At 41.3% G+C, this 22,540-nt stretch overlaps 1 protein-coding gene across 1 annotated transcript in view; it reads left to right on the top strand.

Annotated features, from left to right (window-relative positions):
• LOC134342855 (disheveled-associated activator of morphogenesis 2) overlaps positions 1–22,540 on the top strand; it is a 160,546-nt gene that overhangs the window by 36,170 nt on the left and 101,836 nt on the right. The window contains exons 3-6 of the mRNA XM_063041495.1: positions 12,559–12,633; positions 13,857–14,030; positions 14,706–14,863; positions 19,742–19,918. Of these exons, the coding sequence (XP_062897565.1) occupies positions 12,559–12,633; positions 13,857–14,030; positions 14,706–14,863; positions 19,742–19,918 (584 nt within the window). The remainder of the gene's footprint in view (positions 1–12,558; positions 12,634–13,856; positions 14,031–14,705; positions 14,864–19,741; positions 19,919–22,540) is intronic.

The following is a 22,540-nucleotide window of genomic DNA, read 5'->3' as shown; positions in this document are numbered from 1 at the left end:
GTTGCATCAACTTTTGGACTGCCTGAACTGAAAGAATGTTCTGTTCCTTGTATTTACAGCCTCCTTTTCTGAAGTCTGCTTTGGATCCAGTTCAAACACAAGTTCACATTTGAGTGGTTCACTTATTTAATCTCAAACAGAGATCATTTACACTGTGTACCTAGACTTTGTCATCAATTTTAATCAGATATCTCTTGGTTCTGCAAATCACAACAATGCTTCCCACCTCCCAGTTATCTGAGGTCAATTTTTTTTGGAAACCCAAGTACACAAGCGCTCACTTTATTGGAAATATTTCCTCTGATGAGTCATGATGACTTTTTTTTATTGTTTCTAGTTAAGTCTCGAAGCTAAACTTAAATGAACAAGACTAAAGCATCTAGAGTTCATCAAGAGCTCTGGGGATATATACAGTTTATACTGTAGGGCATTGTTTTGTATTTTCACAAATATTTGGCCAAACTGTTCATCTGATCCTATTGGATTTCATCTTGTAGAGCCCCTTACCTCTTTCACCTGTCACCTTCAAGTTTCTCTCATCATTCCCACTTCACCTCCTCTCCGCCAACTACCTATCTTTATCCTCTTAGATTCACCTATCACCTGCACGTTTGTGTTCATGCACCTTGCTACAACTTTTTAATCTGACTTCTACTCCCTGTTTCCAGCCTTGCTGAAGAAATTCACCCCAAAAATTGCCTGTTCACTTCTCTCCATTGATGCCGCTGAGTTCCTCCAGGATTTTGTGTGCATCGACCAAACTATATTTCCTGTTTCAAACTATATCACTGAAATACACACAAATTGCTGGAGAAATTAGGCAAGTCAAGCCTTCTCTGATACCTATCTTCCGACTCTTGATCTCAGACTGTCTACTGGTAACTTTTATAAATCTACTGACCCTCACAGGTATCTTGACTTTGCCTCTTCCTACCCTGTCACTTGTAAAATATTCCCTTTTTATGTTTCCTCCAGTTTTGCATCATCTGTTCTCAGGATGAGGTTTTCAATGCTGAAACATTTGAGTTGTCTTCCTTTCTGAAGGAAAGGGGATTCCCTTCTTCTAACATCGAAGCTGCCCTCCCCTGAATCTACTCCATTTCCCGGTCATCTGCCCTCACCTCATCTTCCTGCTGCCATAACAAAGATAGAGTTCCCCTTGTCCTTCACCTACCACCCCTTGAGCCTCTATGTCCAACACATCATTCTTGGTGACTTCCACATCTTCAACGGGATTCTACCATTAACACATCTTTCCTGCCTACCTACTCTTTACTTTATGTGGGGCTCCCTCTCTCCATGACTCCCCTGTCCACTCGTCTCTCCACATTGATTTCCCTCCTGACACTTAGCCTTGCAAGTAGGGCAAATTCTACACTGGTGCATAGAGCACCTCCCTCAGTATCATTCAGGGCCCTATATAATCCTTCCAGGTGAAGCAAAACCAGTGGGAGTAATGGGAGCCTTTTCTGGTTGCTACACTATAATGTGGTTGGTGCTGGAGACAGTGAGGAGGAGATTCACCAGGATGTGGTCTGGATTAGAATAACTTTGACTTGAGGAGAAATTGCATATACTGGGCTTTTTTACACTGGAGTAAAGGAAACTGAGGGATAATTTAAATAAAATATATTAAAGACATATTTAATGCAGAGCTGGACTGGTTCTTGATTAGTAAGACCATAAAACCATAAGATATAGGAAAAGAATTAGGCCATTTGGCCCATTGAGTCTGCTCTGCCATTCCATCATGGCTGATCCATTTTTCCTCTCAGTCCCAATCTCCTGCCTTCTCTCCATATACCTTCATGCTCTGAACAATCAAGAATCTATCGACCTCCGCCTTATACATTACAACTTGGACTCCACAGCTGCCTGTGGCAAAGAATTCCACAGATTCACCACACTCTGGCTAAAGAAATTCTCCCTCATCTCTGTGCTAAAAGGTCACCCCTCTGAGGTTGTGTGCTCTGGTCTTTGTCTCTCCCACCAGAGGAAACACATTCTGTCAAGGCCTTTCACCATTCAATAGGTTTCAATGAGGTCACCCTCATTCTTCTGAATTCTACTGAATACAGGCCCAAAGCCATCAAATGCTTTTCATATGACAAGCCTTTCAATCGTGGAATTATTTTCGTGAACCTCCTTTGAACTCTGTTCAGTTTGAGCACATCCTTTCTAAGATAAGGGGCCCAAAACTGCTCACAATACTCTTTGCTTTTATATTCTAATCCTCTTGAATCCTTTAGGGAATAGCACACAAGGACTCCCAAGTCCTATTGATCCTCAAAGTATTGTATTTTCTCTCCATTTAGGAAATAGTCAGCCACTTCATTTCTTCCACCAAAGAGCATGACCATACATTTCCCAACATGCTATTCCATCTGCCATTTCTTTGCCCATTCTCCTAATCTGTCTAAATCCTTCTGTAACCTCTCTACTTCCTCAAAATTACCTGCCACTCCACTAAATCTATATTGTCTGCAAACTTCTCATTAAAGCCGTCAATTTCATCATCCTAATCATTGACACACAACTTCAAAAGAATAATTTCCAACACAAACCCCTGTGGAACACCACTAACCAGCCAGAAAAAGCTCCCGTTATTCCCACTCATTTCCTCCTGCCAATCAGCCACTGGTTTAACCATGCTAGAGTCTTTCCTGTAATAACATGGGCTCATAGCTTGTTAAACAGCCTCATGTGTGGCACCTTGTCAAAGTCCTTCTGAAAATCCAAGTACACTACATCAAGATTCTCTTTTGTCTATTCTCCTTGTTATTTCTTCAAAGAATTCCAGCAGATTTGTCAGACAAGATTTTCCCTGGAGAAAAATCATGTGCCTCTAAGTACCCTGAGACCTCATCCTTAATAAGCCACTCCAACATCTTCCTAACCACTTAGGTCAGACTAACTGGACGATAGTTTCCTTTCTTCTGCCTCTCTCCCTTCTTGAAGAGTGGAGTGACATTTATAATCTTCCAGTCTTCCAGAACCATTCCAGAATCTAGCGACTCTTGGAAGATCATTTCTCATGCCTCCACAATCTCTTCAGCCACCTTTTTCTTAACTCTGGGGTGTACATCATCTAGTCCAGGTGACTTATCTACCTTCAGATCTTTCAGTTTCCAAAGAACCTTCTCTCTTGTTATGGTAACTTCACAGACTTCATGCCCACTGACACCTGGAACTTCCATCATACTGCTAGTGACTTCCACAGTTAAAACTGATGTAAAATACTTATTCAGTTCATCCACCATTTCCTTTTCCCCTATTACTACCTCTCCAGCATTGTTTTCTAGTGGTCTGATACCCACTCTTGTCTCTCTTTTACACGTAATGCACCCAAAGAAACTTTTGCTATTAATAGTAATCTTACTTTTGTTTTCCATCTTTACCTGAATGGCTTTTTTCATTGCCTTCTGTTGGTTTTTGAATGTTTCCCAATTTTCCAACTTCCCATTAATTATTACTCTATTTGACTTTTATGTTGGCTTTGACTTCTCTTGTTAGCCATGGTTCTGTTATCTTACCTTTAGAATACTTTCTCCTCTTTGGGATGTATGTATATATGTCCTGTGCCTTCTGAATTGCTTCCAGAAATTCCAGCCATTGCTGCTCTACTGCTATCCCTGCCAGTGTTGTTTTCCAATCAATTCTGGCCAACTCCTTTCTCGTGCCTCTGTAATCCTCTTTACTCCACTGTAATACTGATATATCTAGCCTTAGCTTCTCCTTTTCAAATTTCAGGGTGAATTTGATCATATTATGATCACTTTCCCCTTGGGATTCTTTTACCATAAGTCCTCTAAACAACTCTTGTTCATTGCACAACATTCAATCCAGAATAGCTGATCCCCTAGGGGGCTCAACCAAGAGCTGCTTGAAAAAGCCATCTCGTAGGCACTCCAGAAATTCCCCCTCCTGGAATCCAGCACCAACCTGATTTTCCCAATCCAACTGCATAATGAAATCCCCCATGACTATTGTAACATTACCCTTTTGGCATGCATTTTCTATCCCATTGTAATTTGTAGACACCACAGCCTTACTTCTGTTTGGGGGTCTGTATATAACTCCCATCAGGGTCTTTTTATATTTGCAGTTCCTTAGCTCTATCCACAACGATTCAATGCTCTCTGATCCTATGCCACCTCTTTCAATGACTTGATATCATTTTTTTTCCAACAGAGTCATACCACCCCCTCTGCCTTCCTACCTGTCCTTTAGATACAATGTGTGTCCTTGGACATTAAGCACCCAGCCAGAATCTTCTTTCAGCCATGATTCAGTGATGCCTACAGCATCATATATGCCAATCAGCAACTGTGCTATGTTCATAGAAAGGGTATCAAAGGTTATGGGGAGAAGGCAGGAAATTGTTTTGAAAAGGAAAATAAATCAGTTATGATCAAATGGTGGAGTAGATTTGGTGGGCCAAAACTCCTAACTCTGCTCTGATGGTCTACGAATTTTATTTAAGGTCTTTCATAATGGATGATGTTTGATCTGATGGGACTGCTCCATACTGTATATCTACACAAATAAATTTTAAAAAAAGCAAATGAATGACATTTGCTAGAAATTTGAAAACGACGACATACTTAGTAGACCTGGCAACATCAGTGCAGAGAGAGAAATGGCATTAACATATGACACCGAACAGTATAGGCCCTTGATGTGGATCTGTCCCTTAAACGTACACTAAGATCAGTCTAACACTTACCTCATAAAAAGCCCTACCACTCATTGTGTAAAAAAAAAATACCCCTGACATCACCCCTGTACTTTCCTATCCTTCAAATGCTCATATATTACTGCTCATATTAGTTATTTCTGCCCCAGGAAAGAGTCTCTGGCAGTCCAATCTATCTCTGCCTCTTCTCATTTGTACACCTCTATTAAATCGCCTTTCCAGTGTTTCCCAACTTCCTTTAGTCCAACGCCCCCCAAAGCATTTTCATCCTTGCCAACACCCCTCTTAGTCACAATAGACTTTCCAGGACCCTATAGTGCAAAAACATGTCTACCATACGCTAATGTGAGAAAAATGATTCTGCTTGAAATTTTTATTTGTCTTTAAACCTAGCTTACACAGTACCTGTGCAATGTGCAGCAGCTTCGCTATCAATGTGATCCTTGAGCTTGATGGCTTTTAGCAAGAGTTGAAATATCTGGTTCAAGTTGTGACAGCAAAAGCCTTAAGTCCCCACGTGTAACAATGTCCAAGTAGTTACTTTTTTTTGGTAGTATGTGGTTCATTTTACTGAAGCCTCTTTCAACAAGGTAGGAGAATGGAGATGCAGTGAGGAGCAGTTTGGTTCTTTTCCAAGGACCAAGAAATTTTGTATGGCAGAATAGCCACATACCACAAAAGCCAACATTTTTAAATGCATTTTTGCTTCTTCTTCATTCTTGAATTTAATTTCTTCTTGCAAGCTCTATTCCTATTCTTCCACCTTGCAAAGAAATGGGTTAATTTCCCAGTCTGGAATTTCCGGATTGTTCAAATCCTTGAATCAGTTCTGAAAATCCGTCTTCAGTTACTGCAGGTGTAAGCAGTACTCTTGCAAATCACCATCTATGAAAGAAAGTGCTATACTTTCCATGCAGGTAAACTGTGAGGACATTCTTCTCCCAATGTTTAGCTTAAATATTTCCAATTTTCTGATAAAAGATGACACTATTCTTTTTGCCTTGGTTAAATTCTCACCCAGCAGTTTCATATTTAGAATGTTCGTTTTGTCATACAGATTGGCTACGTATGCCACCTCTCCATGTAGAAGTTCAATCTTGTTTCCCAAGCTCTTAACTTTGACCAAAAATTCAACCACAGTGTCAAAAAGATCAAAGAAACGTTTTAAGGCACAGCCTTTTCACAACCAGTGCATTTCAATGGGAAGAAGCAAGCGTGCAAACTCGTCATCATTATCTTGGCTTAACTGGTGAAATACTCTGCTATTTAATGGATGCGATTTAATTTTGTTGATAGATATTAAAAGAGTCAGGCTTGAAAAAAGTTGCTGGCTTGAAAAAAAGTATTTGGCTGTGAGATGTTGATGATGAATTCACAATGGAATGCAAACAGACTTAGATTTTTTCTTATAAATGCCCCTAAACCAGCATGGTGACCTGTCATATATGGCACTCCATCTGTTGCACAAGAAATCATGTTTCTAATCGGAATACTTTTATCCTCAATTAAGAGCTTCTTGTAGATTGACTCTCTGTTGATATTTGCTTTTAACTTTTTACAAAAGAGAATGTCTTCATAAACTTTTCCATTTTTGATGAACCATATGCAGCCCCCTGGCCACCCTGACGGTTGCTCGGCTCGCTGTCGTCTAGGGAAACAGCCCTCGGCCCCGCCAAACTGGGTAATAAGTTTGTCTGGATGCTGTGTGATGTACCCCACCCCGCCCAAATAACAGACAATACACCAGATACGATTAAATGATTCACAGTTTATAGATATTACTGGAACTATATAATTAATAGAGAATAAAATATAAAAGGAAAATAAAAGACGCCACACTTATCAAAGTTCAATCTCCTCATGCACAAACAGTTGGAGCTCAGAACCCTTCTTTTTCACCCTGCGACCCCTCGGACCACCTTGACCAGCCGCCTGGGACCAACAACGGTGGTCGACCAGACGCTCCATACAAGTCTGTCTCTGTCTCCCCTCCTCACCGAACGCCCAGCTCGGGGTCCAACCCCGTTAGCGGACTCACAGCACCTGGTCCATCCTCTGTCTCTCTCTCTCTCCCGCCTTCTGCCTCCAAAACCCCGCGCATACAAATCTTCCAGATACACCAAAATCATAACAACTATCCCAATTGGTTTGTAACATCCTCTTATCACCCGTAACCCAAAACAAGCTGTAGCGCAAAAACTTTCTCAGCGTTTAACATAACAAAGAAGCATACCCAAGTATAACATAACAAAGAAGCCATTTTAATTAGCCTACGCAGTAAAAGACGAAACCCCCTTACACTCTCCCCCCACCAAATAAAGTCATGTCCTCATGACTTCTAAATAACTTGCCAACCAGTCCTGTAGACACACAATACACACATACACAGATACACACAGTGACAGTGCTCCCCTAACAGTGGACCTTACGCCCATCCCACGGGTGCTACATAGGCCAACCTATCTGGGAGCTTCTTAACCCTCCGAGATCTCCATACCCCCTCACCTAAACCCAAAAGGCTCAGACACTAGTAGGGATCCTTCAGGCCTGCTTGCCAACTCCTCTCTCACTCAGGCCACCATTACAGCTTGGAGCCCCCTGTCCCATGTCCAGGGCCCCGCTTCTTTTCCTTCCATGTTCCTGCCGTAACTCAGACTGCCCACAGCTAGCCCTCCCCCCTACACCTGACTCAGTGGGAGAAGGGCCAAAGGTCTCATCCTCAATCACGGGGAAGTTAGCGAAAGGCAGCATGTACCACATGTGCAGCACATCATCTTTCAATTTCGTATTTTTCCTCATTCCCTCGATCGGTAGCTGTTGTTTAAGTTTCTCCAAACTGAAACATTTAGCCGTGGCTACCCCTTCAGCCTCCTGCAGTCAAGACGTCAGCTTCTTCGGGGATTCCTTCAACTCTCGCCACAGTCTCAGCAGTTCTGACTCAGGGTTCTTGGCCATCTCAATCTGGGACGCAGTTACCCCACCAGCTTCTTCCTCCCTGACCTGAAAAGCAGCAGTTAAAGAATGTTCAGCCTCCAGTTTTTTCTTCCTGATGATGTCTTCCAGGTCAACTTTCAGTTTTTCCACTTCATTTAAACTCGCGATAGTCATCTTCAGGTTCCTTTCAAGCGTCCGCCTCCCCTTTCCGAGATCTGTCCTCCATTTCTTCACCTCCTTGGGAGTGTAGTCAAACTCCCCTCCTTGGGCTCTCAGTTTTCTGTTGGCCTTAGTCAGAACACTTCCTTGATCATCCCTAACTTGTAAGTCTTCCAATCTTTTCTGAATCGACATTTTGAGTTTCTGCCAATCCCTTCGAAGGTGGGTCATTGTTTCTTCTCGCTGGATTAATTCATCAGTACATGACCGCAGTGCCGGCTCGGAATTCCGTTGCTCCTTCTCCAGGTTGACGAGCGTGAATTCTAAGTCTGCAATGGTCGTCCCACAAGTGCAGCTCTCAGTCTCCGGCCGGCATTTCTGAGCACTCAGTTCAGCAGTGCAAATTGCCTCTCTCCCCTGTGTCTCATCCAGATTGACGATCTGGGTTTCCATCCCCTGGTCTACCACCATCTGTTCCAACACCAGGAAGTTCAAGGGGTATGTCGGGTCAATTTTCTCACATGGCACCAAACTCCTCCGGCCAAAAACTCCTCCACATTTGACACTTCGCTTCTGTCGCCCGGGCTCAGCCGTTCGCCTCGCCTCATAGTCCCCCCAGGCGAATCCAAGCTCTAGGTGGTCAACCACATATGCCAAAACTCCACACACCTTCATTTCCCCCATGGTCTTCCTCTTGCCCTGAGGGAAGGATGCAGGGGCTCCAGATATGCCCTTGGGCATCTTTTCAGATCGGAAGAATCCTAGGGAACTAATAACGGCCATCTTCGGCTCGACAGCCACACTCCTCGGGATCTGGCAACATCCATTCCTCAGATCTAGCACATTAAACCATGTCGCATATTCCACACACATGCTGCCTCCATCTTCCACGGCGGCAGGGTCCAGTTGCCCCGACCTCTCTCTCACTGAGATGTCTTCAGCAGTCAACTCCCCTCCCTCGTGGTAGTTCAGAGCATGTACTAAGAGGGTCTCACCCTCAGCTACTTTCCCCAGGCCGTACCACTTAAATTCGGTACCGGCTTAAGGCTGCTACAGACGTCTTCAGAAGCAACTCGACACGCTGGGTGTTCAGACAATGCCCCCATGAACTCCAGGATCATTAACCAATCATCGTCTTCTGGATAACTACTGCCACTAGTACCCAAAATCTCCGGTGCCCTTGCGGTTGTCAACGGTAAATGCTTCAGACACCGGTTGTAAAAACGAACTGTACAACAACTTGACCTGTGCACCAGGGTCGAGGATGGCTTTAGCATTGCTTCCCTATAACAACACCCTGGGGCGTGGTCCCTCTAAGCCTTCAGGAATAGAGTCTTTTCCTTTCAGAAGTTCATTGGTACATTGCTGGGAACGTGCTTCCCCAGAGACCCCAAGCCGTTCCCCCACTGGGCCTCCACTAAGTTTCCCGACACCTCTCTGATCAGCTGAACAACTGAAGAAGGGGCTGATCCCCTGAAATGATCCCCCTGGCACTGCAAGCAATTTAGCTGCCCTCCTAGCCAGAGAAGACACACTGAAAACTTCCCCCCCCTCTTTCAAATAACTGACAGCTATCACTACGGTGTAAGTGAACCTGACAGCTTTAACATCGTCACCAGCCCGCCTACTTAAACTTTCAACCAATCCCTGTCGCTCTCCCTCAACGGAGCACTGCCACTCATCTAACAACTGAGAGATCCGCTCCGCCCACGTCTCACATACCTCCGCCCCTCTTGGGATGGACACTATCCCAAATGCCAGGCGGAGCCTGCCATAGCTAGAACGTTTATTCGCAGACCCTACCTCCAAATCAGACCTCTCTTTCCTCTCTTCCAACAGCATGGACAACCCCTGATTTCCACCTCCAACTCATCGATGCTAGCCTGAACTCGAACAAAGACCTCACCCACCACGCATACAGCAACAACCAGCAAATACCCCACAGAGACACACATTACTGATTTAAAAAGGGCAACCACACAGCATACCAGTAGATTCAATTCCGGAGGAAAGCCCACAATGTAGCCCCCTGGCCACCCTGACGGTCGCTCGGCTTGCTGTCGTCTAGGGAATCAGCCCTCGGCCCCGCCAAACTGGGTAATAAGTTTGTCTGGATGCTGTGTGATGTACCCCACCCTGCCCAAATAACAGACAATACAGCAGAAACGATTAAATGATTTACAGTTTATAGATATTACTGGAACTATATAATTAATAGAGAATAAAATATAGAAGGAAAATAAAAGGTGCCACACTTATCAAAGTTCAACCTCTTTGTGCACAAACAGTTGGAGCTCAGAAGCCTTCTTCTTCACCCTGCGACCCCTCAGACCACCTCGACCGGCTGCTTAACCAACAATGGTGGTCGACCAGACGCTCCACACGAGTGTGTCTCCGTCTCCCCTCCTCACCGAACGCCCAGCTCAGGGTCCGACCCCGTTAGTGGACTCACAGCACCTGGTCCATCCCCTGTCTCTCTCTCCCGCCTTCTGCCTCCAAAACCCCGCGCATACAAATCTTCCAGATACACCAAAATCATAACAACTATCCCAATTGGTTCGTAACACCCTCTTATCACCTCCTAACCCAAAACAAGCTGTAGCACAAAAACTTTCTCAGCGTTTAACATAACAAAGAAGCATACCCAAGTATAACATAACAAAGAAGCCATTTTAATTAGCCTACGCAGTAAAAGACGAAACCCCCTTACACGTACATGTGCCATTAGCAATGTTTCGTTGTTTCATACAATTGACTCATCCAGTTGTATCCCAAATTCTGTTTTTTTGTAGCTCTGTGCATAGTTGATACTCAATGTCACATTTCATCAATATGACAAGCTACAGAGTTATTACTAACAACACACATCAAAGTTGCTGGTGAATGCAGCAGGCCAGGCAGCATCTGTAGGAAGAGGTGCAGTCGACATTTCAGGCCGAGACCCTTCGTCAGGACTAACTGAAGGAAGAGTGAGTAAGGGATTTGAAAGTAGGAGGGGGAGGGGGAGATCCAAAATGATAAGAGAAGACAGGAGGGGGAGGGATAGAGCCAAGAGCTGGACAGGTGATAGGCAAAAGGGGATACGAGAGGATCATGGGACAGGAGGTCCGGGAAGAAAGACAAGGCGGGGGGGACCCAGAGGATGGGCAAGATGTATATTCAGAGGGACAGAGGGAGAAAAAGGAGAGTGAGAGAAAGAATGTGTGCATAAAAATAAGTAACAGATGGGGTACGAGGGGGAGGTGGGGCCTTAGCGGAAGTTAGAGAAGTCAATGTTACTCACTCTTCCTTCAGTTAGTCCTGACGAAGGGTCTCGGCCTGAAACGTCGACTGCACCTCTTCCTAGAGATGCTACCTGGCCTGCTGCATCCACCAGCAACTTTGATGTGTGTTGCTTGAATTTCCAGCATCTGCAGAATTCCTGTTGTTAGAATTATTACTAAGAGGAATTGATTTTAAAATACTGGTATCCATTTTGAAGACAGTGGTGAGCATTTCTGATAAAGCAGGCATTATTAATCTTTCACCAATTGTATGAGATTTTCCACACTTTGCTATCATTTTGGAAATGTTATAAGAAGCTATGAGACCACTAACAAGGTCACTTTTAGCTTCCTTGGCAAACGACTCAGGTGTGCAACACTTCTCGAATATTTCTTTCTTCTTCTGGAACTGAATAATATCATAAGTAGCCTTTTCAGGGTGTTGTTTACGGAAGTTGTTCCTGCAATCTTAATGGCTTCATTAGACTATAAAGTATTACAAATAAGTTACATGGGAGTTGCTGATCTGATAAGAATGGAATAAACCCATAATCCAAGTATGTAACATTATATTGACGCACTTTCCGTAGTTTCTGTTTTTTTAGCAGGTGTAAAATTCAACACTTAACTGCCTTCAGACTCATAGAGAATACTCTGTACATATTTACCCACCATCAATAGGGATAAATTAAAATAAAATATTAACCTAAATTGGATGTTGACAATGATAGCGAGTTGACATGGATGAACAATGGTAGCAGCACACAAAGGAACTGCAACGCAAAGATGAAGACGATCACAACAGTGAAAATTACATTGACAAGGATTCTGATTAGAATCTGAATGTTAGTTTGGATAGAGCTGGTGTCTGGCAAACTACCTTCATACTATTCCAGTTAGCATGATTGACCTATAGCAAAAGGTCTTATAATCCCAAAAATGTTTCTTGACTGCACATATGAAACCAAAATTGCTTTGAATACTTCAAGAGGAATCCTTGGGGTTGGCAATGTTCACTGATTGGCTCTATTTCACCATTTTGGTTCCGGGCAGCACTTGATTGTTACATGACCTGTTTTCCCTAGATCTGTAGAGAAAGTTGCGAGTGTGTACTTGAATTACCAACTGCTACATTGCATGAACTCATTCCATGTTGTGAGTCTAGCGGAACTGTTGGGCACACTGGTTGCTAATTTATGCATCCCCAATAATGTCTGTTTGGTTGGTAGGTTTGGATGAGATTGCTGAGTTTCAGAAGCGCTGTGATGTTGACTGCTCATTGCTTGCATAGCTGTGGTTCTCCTTGTATTCCAGTGCCTCATCCTTTTTTTTTGGAAGTGCCTGCTCTACTAATGGTCCGGCAGGTTTTGTACCTCAAGTTAGGAAGCTGCCTTTTGCCACCTCCCAAGAATCTTGAATGCACCCCCCGACGACTTCTATTTCCCCTAATGCCCCCTCCCAAGAGCAGTACTGACACACATATCTGCATGTTTCTTTGTCTTTCAGATGCCTGAAAACACATCATACAATTTTATTGTATATAAGTTCAACCGATACAGATGGCTGAAAAGGGTATTCATGGTAAGTTGAATGAGTTGTTTCTCATTAAATTAAAGATGTCTTGCTTAACGGGGAAAGACCTTCATGAAAATAGTTTGCAGATCTTTGTATCCCATCAGTAAACTTAAAATGATGTAAGGTGGAATCACAAGAGACTGCAGATGCTGGAATCTGGGCAACAAAGATGATGCTGGTGGAACTCAGCAGCCAGGCAGTGTCTATGGAGAGAAATGGACAGTTGTCATCTCGAGCTGCAACCCTTCATTTGGACTAAAAGATGAGTAGAGAGAAAGCCAATATAAAAATGAAAGGAAGGGATGAAGCAAAATTTAGCAAGTGACAGGTGGCTCGAGGTAAGGAGGAGAGATAGGTGAATGGAGGAGGGTGCGAGTGGAAATGACAACAGAGGCTGGGACGTAGATAGTTGGATGTGACAGAAGGTTGCAAGTGATGGAATCTGATGGGACAGGAAGACGTAGTATGAAATCAAATGAGGGTGATGGGGAGGGGAGGTAGGAGCTGTGAGGGAAGAGGGAACCTGATGTAACTTTTGCTGATCTACATTATTGCCACAATTTCATATACGCATAAATACTGTAGCTGTTGGAACAGGTCAGATGGTGGGTATCTTATGGTAGGTAGCTTACTGCCATACTCCCCATAGCTCTTCCACCATCTTCAAAGTACAAGTTAGGACTGCGATGGAATAATTTCCAGATTCCAGGATGAGAGTAGCTAGAACAATACAAAAATCCAGCAACATCCAGGTCAAAGCAATCCACTTGATTGGCAGCCCACACGTTGCACTGAACACTTGCTACCTTCTGCACCAGTGCACAGTGACCACCATGTGTACTATTTACAAGGTGCACTATTTAGAGTTACTTGCCTCTGCTGCTCAGAAAATAGTACTTCTCAAACCTATAACTTCTACCACCAAGAAGGACAAGGACAACACCACCTGCAACCTTCCCTCTAAATCATGTACCTCCCTAATTTATCTAATTATGGCTTCAGGAGTATGTGTAGGTGGAATTCTGTCCTTAGAACATGGCAGATCTCAGTGGCCATTACTTTGCAAATCTAAGCATCTGGATATATCAGATATATGAAGCTGGCAGCATTGGTTCGGGAAGAGTTTTTGGAAAGAGGATACTTCTTGCCAAAGACCTTCATCTGTTTCTCCTTTATCTTGCATTGATACTTCTCACCTTTCAACTCATTTCTGTCCGTTTCTTTTGCAGATTGATTACAATTCAAAGATGTTGTGCAGCATTGAGAAAGGAATGATTAAAAAACAGTTTCCGTTTAAATCCATCAAATCCTGTGAGCATCTTGAAGGGAAGAAGTTCAGCATTTCATTTTTAATACACCATGATTATGAACTTGAAGCCACCTCGGCTGAAGATAGAGTAAAGGTAATGATTAGTCTGTTCCCGAGTTGAAGATTGGTTATTTAAACAACTTATTTGATGTTGAAATATATATTTCAGATGGTTTATTTTTCCTAGATTATTTAACAGGAATGCATGAATAGAATGCTAGCCAAATATATTTGGTGATTTCTCTCCTGAAAGGGTGGATCAGTTTTCTTATTCCACCCAACAGATGCCTGCTGTCTTTATGGTGATCTGGTATTTTAGCACAATCTGTGCATCGGACACTGCTGAATACTGTGTAGCCAAAGTTCACTGATCAAATCTTGTGGCAAGCTTGTTCATGGATTGGGCCCTTGGGTGTGAACCAAATTGCAAGAATGGCTAGCCTGGTTCAGGATGAATGGAAAGTTTCCCCATCAAAATGTGCAGAGGTTTGCTCTGCCCTATTGGTAACTATTAATGTCCAAATGCTGACTATACCTGGCTATGGATCAGTGAGCAGAAAGATAATGGGAGTTGCTCTTCACTGGGATCTTAGAACTTCCACCAAGCCAATTTAGTAAATCCTATTGTTCTTTATTTTTGAATATCATCTGATATTGAACAAAGTTTGGAAACACCAGAATCTTCTCTATTGTATTGATTGTGGTTAATAATGCAGCTTAATTTGCATTTCATCAACTTAATTTATATTTTTTCAACATTTGGTTACAGATAATCCAGCTTATGAACCAAATTATTCAGAATAATATAAATGAGGCACAGCAGACAAATCAGAGTGGCAATAGTCCTGTACAAAAAGAAACGGGGGTCATAAAAGAAGGACAAATAGAATTACGGACAAGAAGTTTCACTTCAATAAAATGGAACAGGTACAAACTACATTTCAGATCTTTTCCTATTCTCTCATCTGTTATTCTGTGAAAAAACTAAGATTTTCCCTGAAACTTTCTAGTAAGCTTTTTTTTCATCTTGTGGTTGTTCTGGTTTGTAAGAGTGTGTAATAGAAGCCGGATTAGGTCATGTGCACCCTTCCATCTGCTTTATATTTTATTGTTGAAAAATAAATTGATTTTTGCCTGAATGTACATAGAGACTGAGTATCTACAGCTCTCTTGGTTGAAAAAAAATCTAAAGATTCACAGCCTTTTGAGTGAATAAATTTCTCAAGTGTTAAATGGCCAGCTATTCTTGAAAGCACAGACTTTAGTTTTAGATTCTTTAATGTCTTCTGTAACCTATATTTACAAGTTCTTAATGATATAAAACCTAATTGATAATAGACTGCCTTTTTAGTTGAACCTTACCAGTAAACATGTTGTGGTCTATTTCCAAGTAGTGAGCAGTGTTGGGTTTCTGTCATGGTGTGCCTCATCTCTTTGGAGATTTGTATGGGAAACAATGTCAAATTATTATTCATCAGGAATTGATACTAATTTCTATGAAGAATAAACCTTGCTTTGGGAGTTTACATTATGATTTCTAATTTCTTTCCATTAAGTTGACATATTTTTAATTGCACTTGGAATAGCTGTACTTCTGGCCTAAAAGCAATGCTGTATAGCAGGTATTAATTATTAGCTAACTATGATCAATAATTCATCGCGATGTCAGACTGAATCACCTTTTATGTATCTTTTTCCTCTCAAAGGTAATGTATATACTTGTATAATTTCTTGCGACAGCCATATTTCATCAGGCTAATCTGATCTGTTCTCTAGAATTCATCTCTGGTACTGTATGTAGAAATTGTTTCCCTGCAATCTCACTAAATTTTATTTGTATAATTCTGAAATATTTTAATATATTTGTGAACCTCAACTTGTACGGAAATTGCTTATGCCTCTGATAGCATTTGCATTGCTAATTATTTTATTTTAGACTTTTGTTTCAGTGATGTGGGTTTATTTATGATGTTAGTACTTGTCAAACTCTGTACTAAAATCCATGTGGACAACATCCACAGCTCTCTACCTTCATCAGTCACTTTTGTCTCCTCCTCAAAAAGTTAGACACAAATTGCCCTGCTGACAAAGCCATACTGACTATCCTAATTAAGCCATTGGTTTCAAAACAGTCATAAATGCTATCGCTAAGAATCTTCTCTGGTAAATTCCCCACCACTAACGTGAGAGTTACCAGTCTGTAGTTTCCAGGATTTGCCATAATTTCCCTTCTTAAATAATGGAATAGTATTAGTTATACACCACTTCTCTAGCAACTCGTTACAAGTTAGAGAGGACAGGAAAATAATGCTCAAGGCTCCAGCAATCTCATCTCCTGCCTGTCTCAATAATCTGGGGTGTCACCTATTAGGCTCTGAGAATTTAACCACCTTAATGTTCTTTAAATGACCAACACTACCTTCTCCTTTATTTTGAAATACTCTAGCAAATAAACTCCACATTGATCTCCCTTTCCCCACTTCCTCCTCCTTGGTGAGTACTGATGGAAGATACTCATTTAGGACCTCTCCTACATCCTCTGCCTCTAAGTACATGTTCTCTCCTTTATCACTGAGTGGTCCTATCTGCTCTCTGGTTATCCTTTTACTCTTTTTTTAAAATATAGGATACCATGAGATTCTCTTCAATACAACTTGCCAAGGACTTTTCATGGCCCCTCCTGCTTGTGTTTGACTTTAGTTTCCTAAAACTAACATAAAACTCCTTTCCTTCCTTGACTAAATTCATCACATTTCTCTCAATATGCAAGGTTCTCTTACCTTGTCATCTTGTTATTGGAAACATGTCCCATACTCTGTGCAGTGGGTCTTTAAACATCCCTCGCATGCTAGATATGAGCATGCCCAAAAACTCTCATTGTTCCTATTAACTATCCTTGGTTCCTACCTAATACTCTCGTAGAAATCATACTTATCCTAGTCTATAGCTTTCTTAAAACCACTGATCCCTAACTGTTCTCCCAGTGAAAGGTTGGTCACTTAGCTCATTATCCAACACCAGGTCCAGTATGGCCCTCTCCTCTTATTAGACTATCTACAAACTGATTTAGGAAGCCTTCATGGATACATGAAATAATTCTGCCCCATCTAAGCATCTGTTTTTCAATGTCCTGGTGGCTATTTGTGGACTCATAGTATAATACCTTCAGAGTGATTCCACCTTTTTTAATGTTTGCATTCTACCCAGGTAGACTCAGTGGATGAGACTTCCATTATGTTGCCTCTGAGTGTGGCTGTGATATTATCCCTGATTAATAGGTTAACTTCCCTCACCACCCTTATGCCACCTCCTCTATCTTTCCTTGGTTTATAATCTGTTGAGCCAAAATCCATCAGATGTTTTCAGAATGGTAAAATGATTCAAAAGGGTATCACAGTTGAATGATTTCCTTGCAGATCTTATTTTCCTTGGGATATCTTCTCTCACAACTTTCAACTTTGTAGTCAGCTTCTGTCCAAAGTGCACAAGTTGGACTGTCTGGACAGGAACTTTATTTCAGCCTGTTCTTGCCCCACCAAACTTCCTATCCTCTGTATTTCTTCCTATTTTGAGTCTATCCTTTCTCATTGGAAGGAGGTACAGTGTTTATCTTTCATTTCAAAGAAATGAAACAGTTTACAGTTCAAAGATGACATATTTAAGGGAAACCTGAAGGGAAACTTCTTCACTCAGAAGGTGGTGCGGGTATGGAACGAGCTGACAAGGGAAGTGGTGGATGCAGGTTCAATTTCAACACCTAATAGAAGTTTGGATAAGTACATGGATGGGAGTGTTATGGAGGACTATGGCTGGGATGCAGTTTGATGGGATGAGGCAGGTTACCAGTTGGGCATAGACGAGAGGGGTCAAAGGACTTATTTTTGTGCTGTGATACACTATGACTGTTCTACTTCTCTTTCTGCCAAAATTACACACCCTGCTCAAAGTTTCTGTCATTACAGCATCTGTATCTCTCTTTCGTTTCTCTCTTGTTTTCTCCCATACCATCTGGATACATTAATTACCATCATGATGTGCTCCTTCCAAGCCTTTAGTCCCAACCTTCTCTCATCCTCATATTTCCCCTTTCTGGATCTCCCCATGTGCATCTTATGGGACATGTTAACATGAAATGTCCAACAGAGTTCCAGTGACTCCCACAGTTGTCATGCCCGCATTTCTTTCCATTATGTTTCCTGAAAGGACTCTATCCTGTTCTCCCAGTTCATCCACTTTCATTTTTTCTTTGCTCTGGTGACAAATCTATTATCTACCTACTCTGTGAACAATCGTTCTGGCCATTTTCAATCTAAAATGTTAACTCAGTCTAAAATGATTGGAGAGCATGCCTAAAATGATTGGAGAGCATGCCTTATGAGAATAGGTTGAATGAACTTGGCCTTTCCTTCTTGGAGCGATGGAGGATGAGAGGTGACCTGATCACGTGTTTTTCCCAGGGCTGAAATGGCTAACATGAAGGGGCATAATTTTTAGGTGCTTGGAAATAGTTACGGGGGGATGTCAGAGGTAAGTTTTTCACACAGAGTGGTGGGTGCGTGGAATGCACTGCCAGCGAAGGTGGTAGAGGCAGATACCATAGGGTCTTTTAAGAGACTTAGATAGGTACAGGGAGCTTAGAAAAATAGAGGGCTAGTTTCTAGAGTAGATTACATGGGCAGCACAACACTGTGGGCTGAAGGGCCTTTAATGTGCTGTAAATTTCTGTTCCTATGTTTCTCTTTCCACAAATACTGTCTGACCTGCTGAATGCTTCCAGCATTACAAGGTTTTCATTTGATGAGAAATGGGGCTCAGCCAGGTAATTACACTCGTTGGTACATATGAGGTACACCTGCACACCTACTCATTCATGCAAATACATAATCAACCATTCATATAGCAGCAACTCAAGGCATAAAAGCATGCAGACGTGGTCAAGCAGTTCAGTTGTTGTTCAGACCAAACACCAAAATGGGGGAAGAAATATGATCTAAGTGACTTTGACTGTGGAATGATTATTGATCTCAGAAATTGCTGACCTCACAGGGCTTTCCTGCACAACATTCTCTAGAGTTTACACAAAATGGTGCAAAATCAGAGGCCAGAGGAAATTAGCTGACAGGAAGGTGACAGTAACTGAAATACCACGTGTTACAACAGTGGTGTACAGAAGAGCATCTCAGGACACACAACCTTGAAGTGGATGGGCTACAGCAGCAGAAGACCACAAGCGTACACCTAGTGGCCACTTTATTAGATACAGATGGTAGCTCATAAAGTGACCACTGAGTGTAGATTTGAGGCACAGATCATACACGGATAGTATAGCAACTCAAAGATTGTACAGTTCACAACGGACCTTGTGTTCCTTGGATATATTGTTGCAAATGAGTTCGTCCAGAAAGAGAATAATGACTCTCTCGAGGCAAAAAGCTTTTTTGGTTTGTTTTGTGATGAACCAATTTAAGAATTTATGAAAATCCCTTTTAAAAAAAAAAAGGCTGTTTGGATACATAGCTTCTACCTTAAGCTTTTCCCAGAGTATTTATCCACTCTAGTAATTCAAAATAAATTAGTTGAAGATCTTTAATTTAATTTAAGCTAAACACTGAATTTGATTCTCCACACTTAAACAGCTTAATCAAATCTGTGGAGCATAAGCTGAATATAATTTTCCAATTGTAAGCTGCTCAGACACTACCAGTTCAGATGAAGATTCCAATATACAAAAAATAATCTGTTGCGTTTAATTTAAAGGAGAAAATTTGTTTCATATTCCATATATTAACTGAATCTTTGTTTCAGATACCACATGCAGCTGTATAAAGGAAAACTTTCTTTCCAGTACCTTGGCGTTGGTGAAGCTGATGAACAGTTGGACTTGCCTCCAAACATCATTTACTTGTCAGATGGTAACACAAGTGTGCACAAGGAAGTGGAAAATGGATCCTTCACCATTATGACAAAGAAAAACTGTTACTTGTAAGTGCTTTCATGTTGTAAGAATAGATCTTTACTAAGTCAGCTGCTGTAATTTTCTTATGCGAGCACATAAAGGGCAATATTCCACTTTGAGCCATGTTTGATTGTACCAAAGCTTGAAATAGAGGATTTTTGTCACGTACCCTGTGACGGATTAAAGAACCAGCAGAAATGGAAAACACGTTGGAGCCTGGTATTGCTGTTAACTAATACTCGTTTAATAGTAACTACACAATACAGTAATAAAATTTCGATATATCAAACAGGTTAGCAATGATTTTATATGTATATATGTGGAAATATAAAAACCAAGCTTCTTCAAACCTAGGGGTAAATGGATACAGTCTTACGGTGATGGGTAAAGTTCAGTTCAGTTTGTAGTATTGAGTTGAGTAGTGATGGAGCGAAAGAAAGGTGTTGTGGTTGTTCGAGTAAGCCGATGCCATCGACCTTCCTGTTGGCCTCCAAAATCCTTTAGAAGTCACCGAATGTGACCACAACAAGGGGACCATTTTCTGTGGTGGAGTTATCAACCCAGGCGAGGGTTGGACACACTAATAACTTCCCACCGGTCACATCTTTTCCACACTGCGAGAGCCACTGATCGATTCTCCTGATCGATCCTCCAAAAACCCACCTTTCTGTGGGCACAACAAAGCACATCCAGTGTACAAAATCATGTGTGTCTGCGTGTCCTATGAAACAAGCAATTACGCCGCTTTAAATACTGTTGTGCTGAGCACCAGCTGTCCATCAAGTAGCTCCTCCCTTCTCTCTCTGTAGGAACTCAGAAGCTGGCAGTGTCCTTGCAGAAATTCCAAACAAACTGTGAGCAGTCTTCGCCTCTCTCTCTCTCTTAATAACAAGGTGTTTGTGTTGTACAGCTCTCTCTCTCTCTTTTTAAAAGCACAGTTCATAAGGGATAATTCAGGATCCCATCACAATTTTTAAATGCATATTCAGAACAGATTTTCAATCCAGAGACCTTGGACCCTTAAGAGTCAGTTAGGAAATCTAGAAATACTGTAAGCACACTACATTTAGGATTTATCTGTCATCAATTCGTTTTCAATTTTTTTTCCGGTCCCTGACAGACTAGTTCTGCCTTCTGAAAAAGAACAGGATTTCTGCACTTACAAGAATATATCCATTAAGGAAATGCAAATCTGTTGCAAAAATTAGAATAGGCTTCTTGGGAATCTAATGGACTTTTCAGGAATTTGTTGTATAGATAGTCAACAGTTACTATGGGTAACTGTTACGCCATTTCAACTAGGCTTCTGTCATATGAATATTATGGATCACATGAAATCTAATCCACACACTGAAGTCTAGTACATCGCTTCTTTAATAAAAGCTTCTGTCAACTGGTTGTTCCTGTTTTTGATGGACACAGATTAACTGGTGCTTCTTCTTTCCTCAAACTCCACTGAGTTTTCAACTTAATGCTTGTGAAACACAGAAACCCTTCATCATCTTTCAGTTACAGTGCTTTGCAATAAAGCTGGATCTATTTCTCTTCATTATATTGTTTAAAGAATAATTTGTTCAATCTGTAGGTTATCCCTTGTGACAAATAGAGAAATCCGATCTACAATTAAAAAGAGGAATTTAGAGGAGTAGTTTTAAAGCATCTTTTAAAAAAATATCTTGACTAGCCAGTTTGGTGTACACCTGAATCTCTGAGCTCTATTAGCCCAGAGGAGGTTTGTTTTATTATAAGATACATTAGAAAGCTAGGTTCCTTCTTAAAAAACAGAAAGGTAAACTCATGTGACATACCATATACAATTTGTCATGACTGGGTATTCTTATTCCATCCAATAACAAAAAAACATTTTGTTAACACAAGTGAAATAATCAATCTGGCTGCATTTGAAACTGACAAATCTAGTTTTATTTCATCTTATTATTCCATAGAAAGATGTCAGTGTATAGCTTTGATTCAGCGGTACCTTTTAATTCTGAGTCAGAAAATTCAAACCCTGTTTTAGAGATAAGTAGACATTGCTCTTCAGCTGTGAGTGTGTGTTGCATGGTCAGGCATTTCACCTGAACTGTGTCCTGTGAGCAGTTCAGACTTTACAATCTGTTTGCCTTTCCTATAAGCTTGCTTCTCTGACTGTTGTCTTTTCTGGTTCTTTATCCTCTATCTTTCTACTTCCTGCCTTTTTCTGTTCTTATATCCTATGCCTTTACTATCTTTTATTGGTGTACATTAAGTATAGTTTTAAAGCAGGCAAGGATCACAATGGCAAAAAAAAGCAACTGAAATATTGTGTTGCAATTCGGAGCACAGAATACAAAGAGAAATCATTTGGGTTATCACTATATGCACCACTCGAATAACATTTGATAGTACTGGTTATCCAGTTGAAGCATATCATTACCTTCCAGAATGTACAAAGGCAAAGTAACAATGGATTGGAAAGGGAAATATTCAGGAGAGTTTTTTTTGGATTAGTGATTATTAGAGATTGAACCTTGACTATTTACTTGTACGTTACCATCTTTAAGTAGATTGCATGGAATGTAATTTATAAAACTTATCTTTGTTTATTCTTGTAATGAAATATATTGCAGATCACAGTCTGCTTTCTGTAATTCAAGTAGGATGCCATT

The sequence above is a fragment of the Mobula hypostoma genome, chromosome 2, assembly GCF_963921235.1.
Source record: "Mobula hypostoma chromosome 2, sMobHyp1.1, whole genome shotgun sequence".
NCBI classification, from domain to species: domain Eukaryota; kingdom Metazoa; phylum Chordata; class Chondrichthyes; order Myliobatiformes; family Myliobatidae; genus Mobula; species Mobula hypostoma.
The sequence above is the reverse complement of the archived record's forward strand: the minus strand, read 5'-3'. Positions and strand labels throughout refer to the sequence as shown.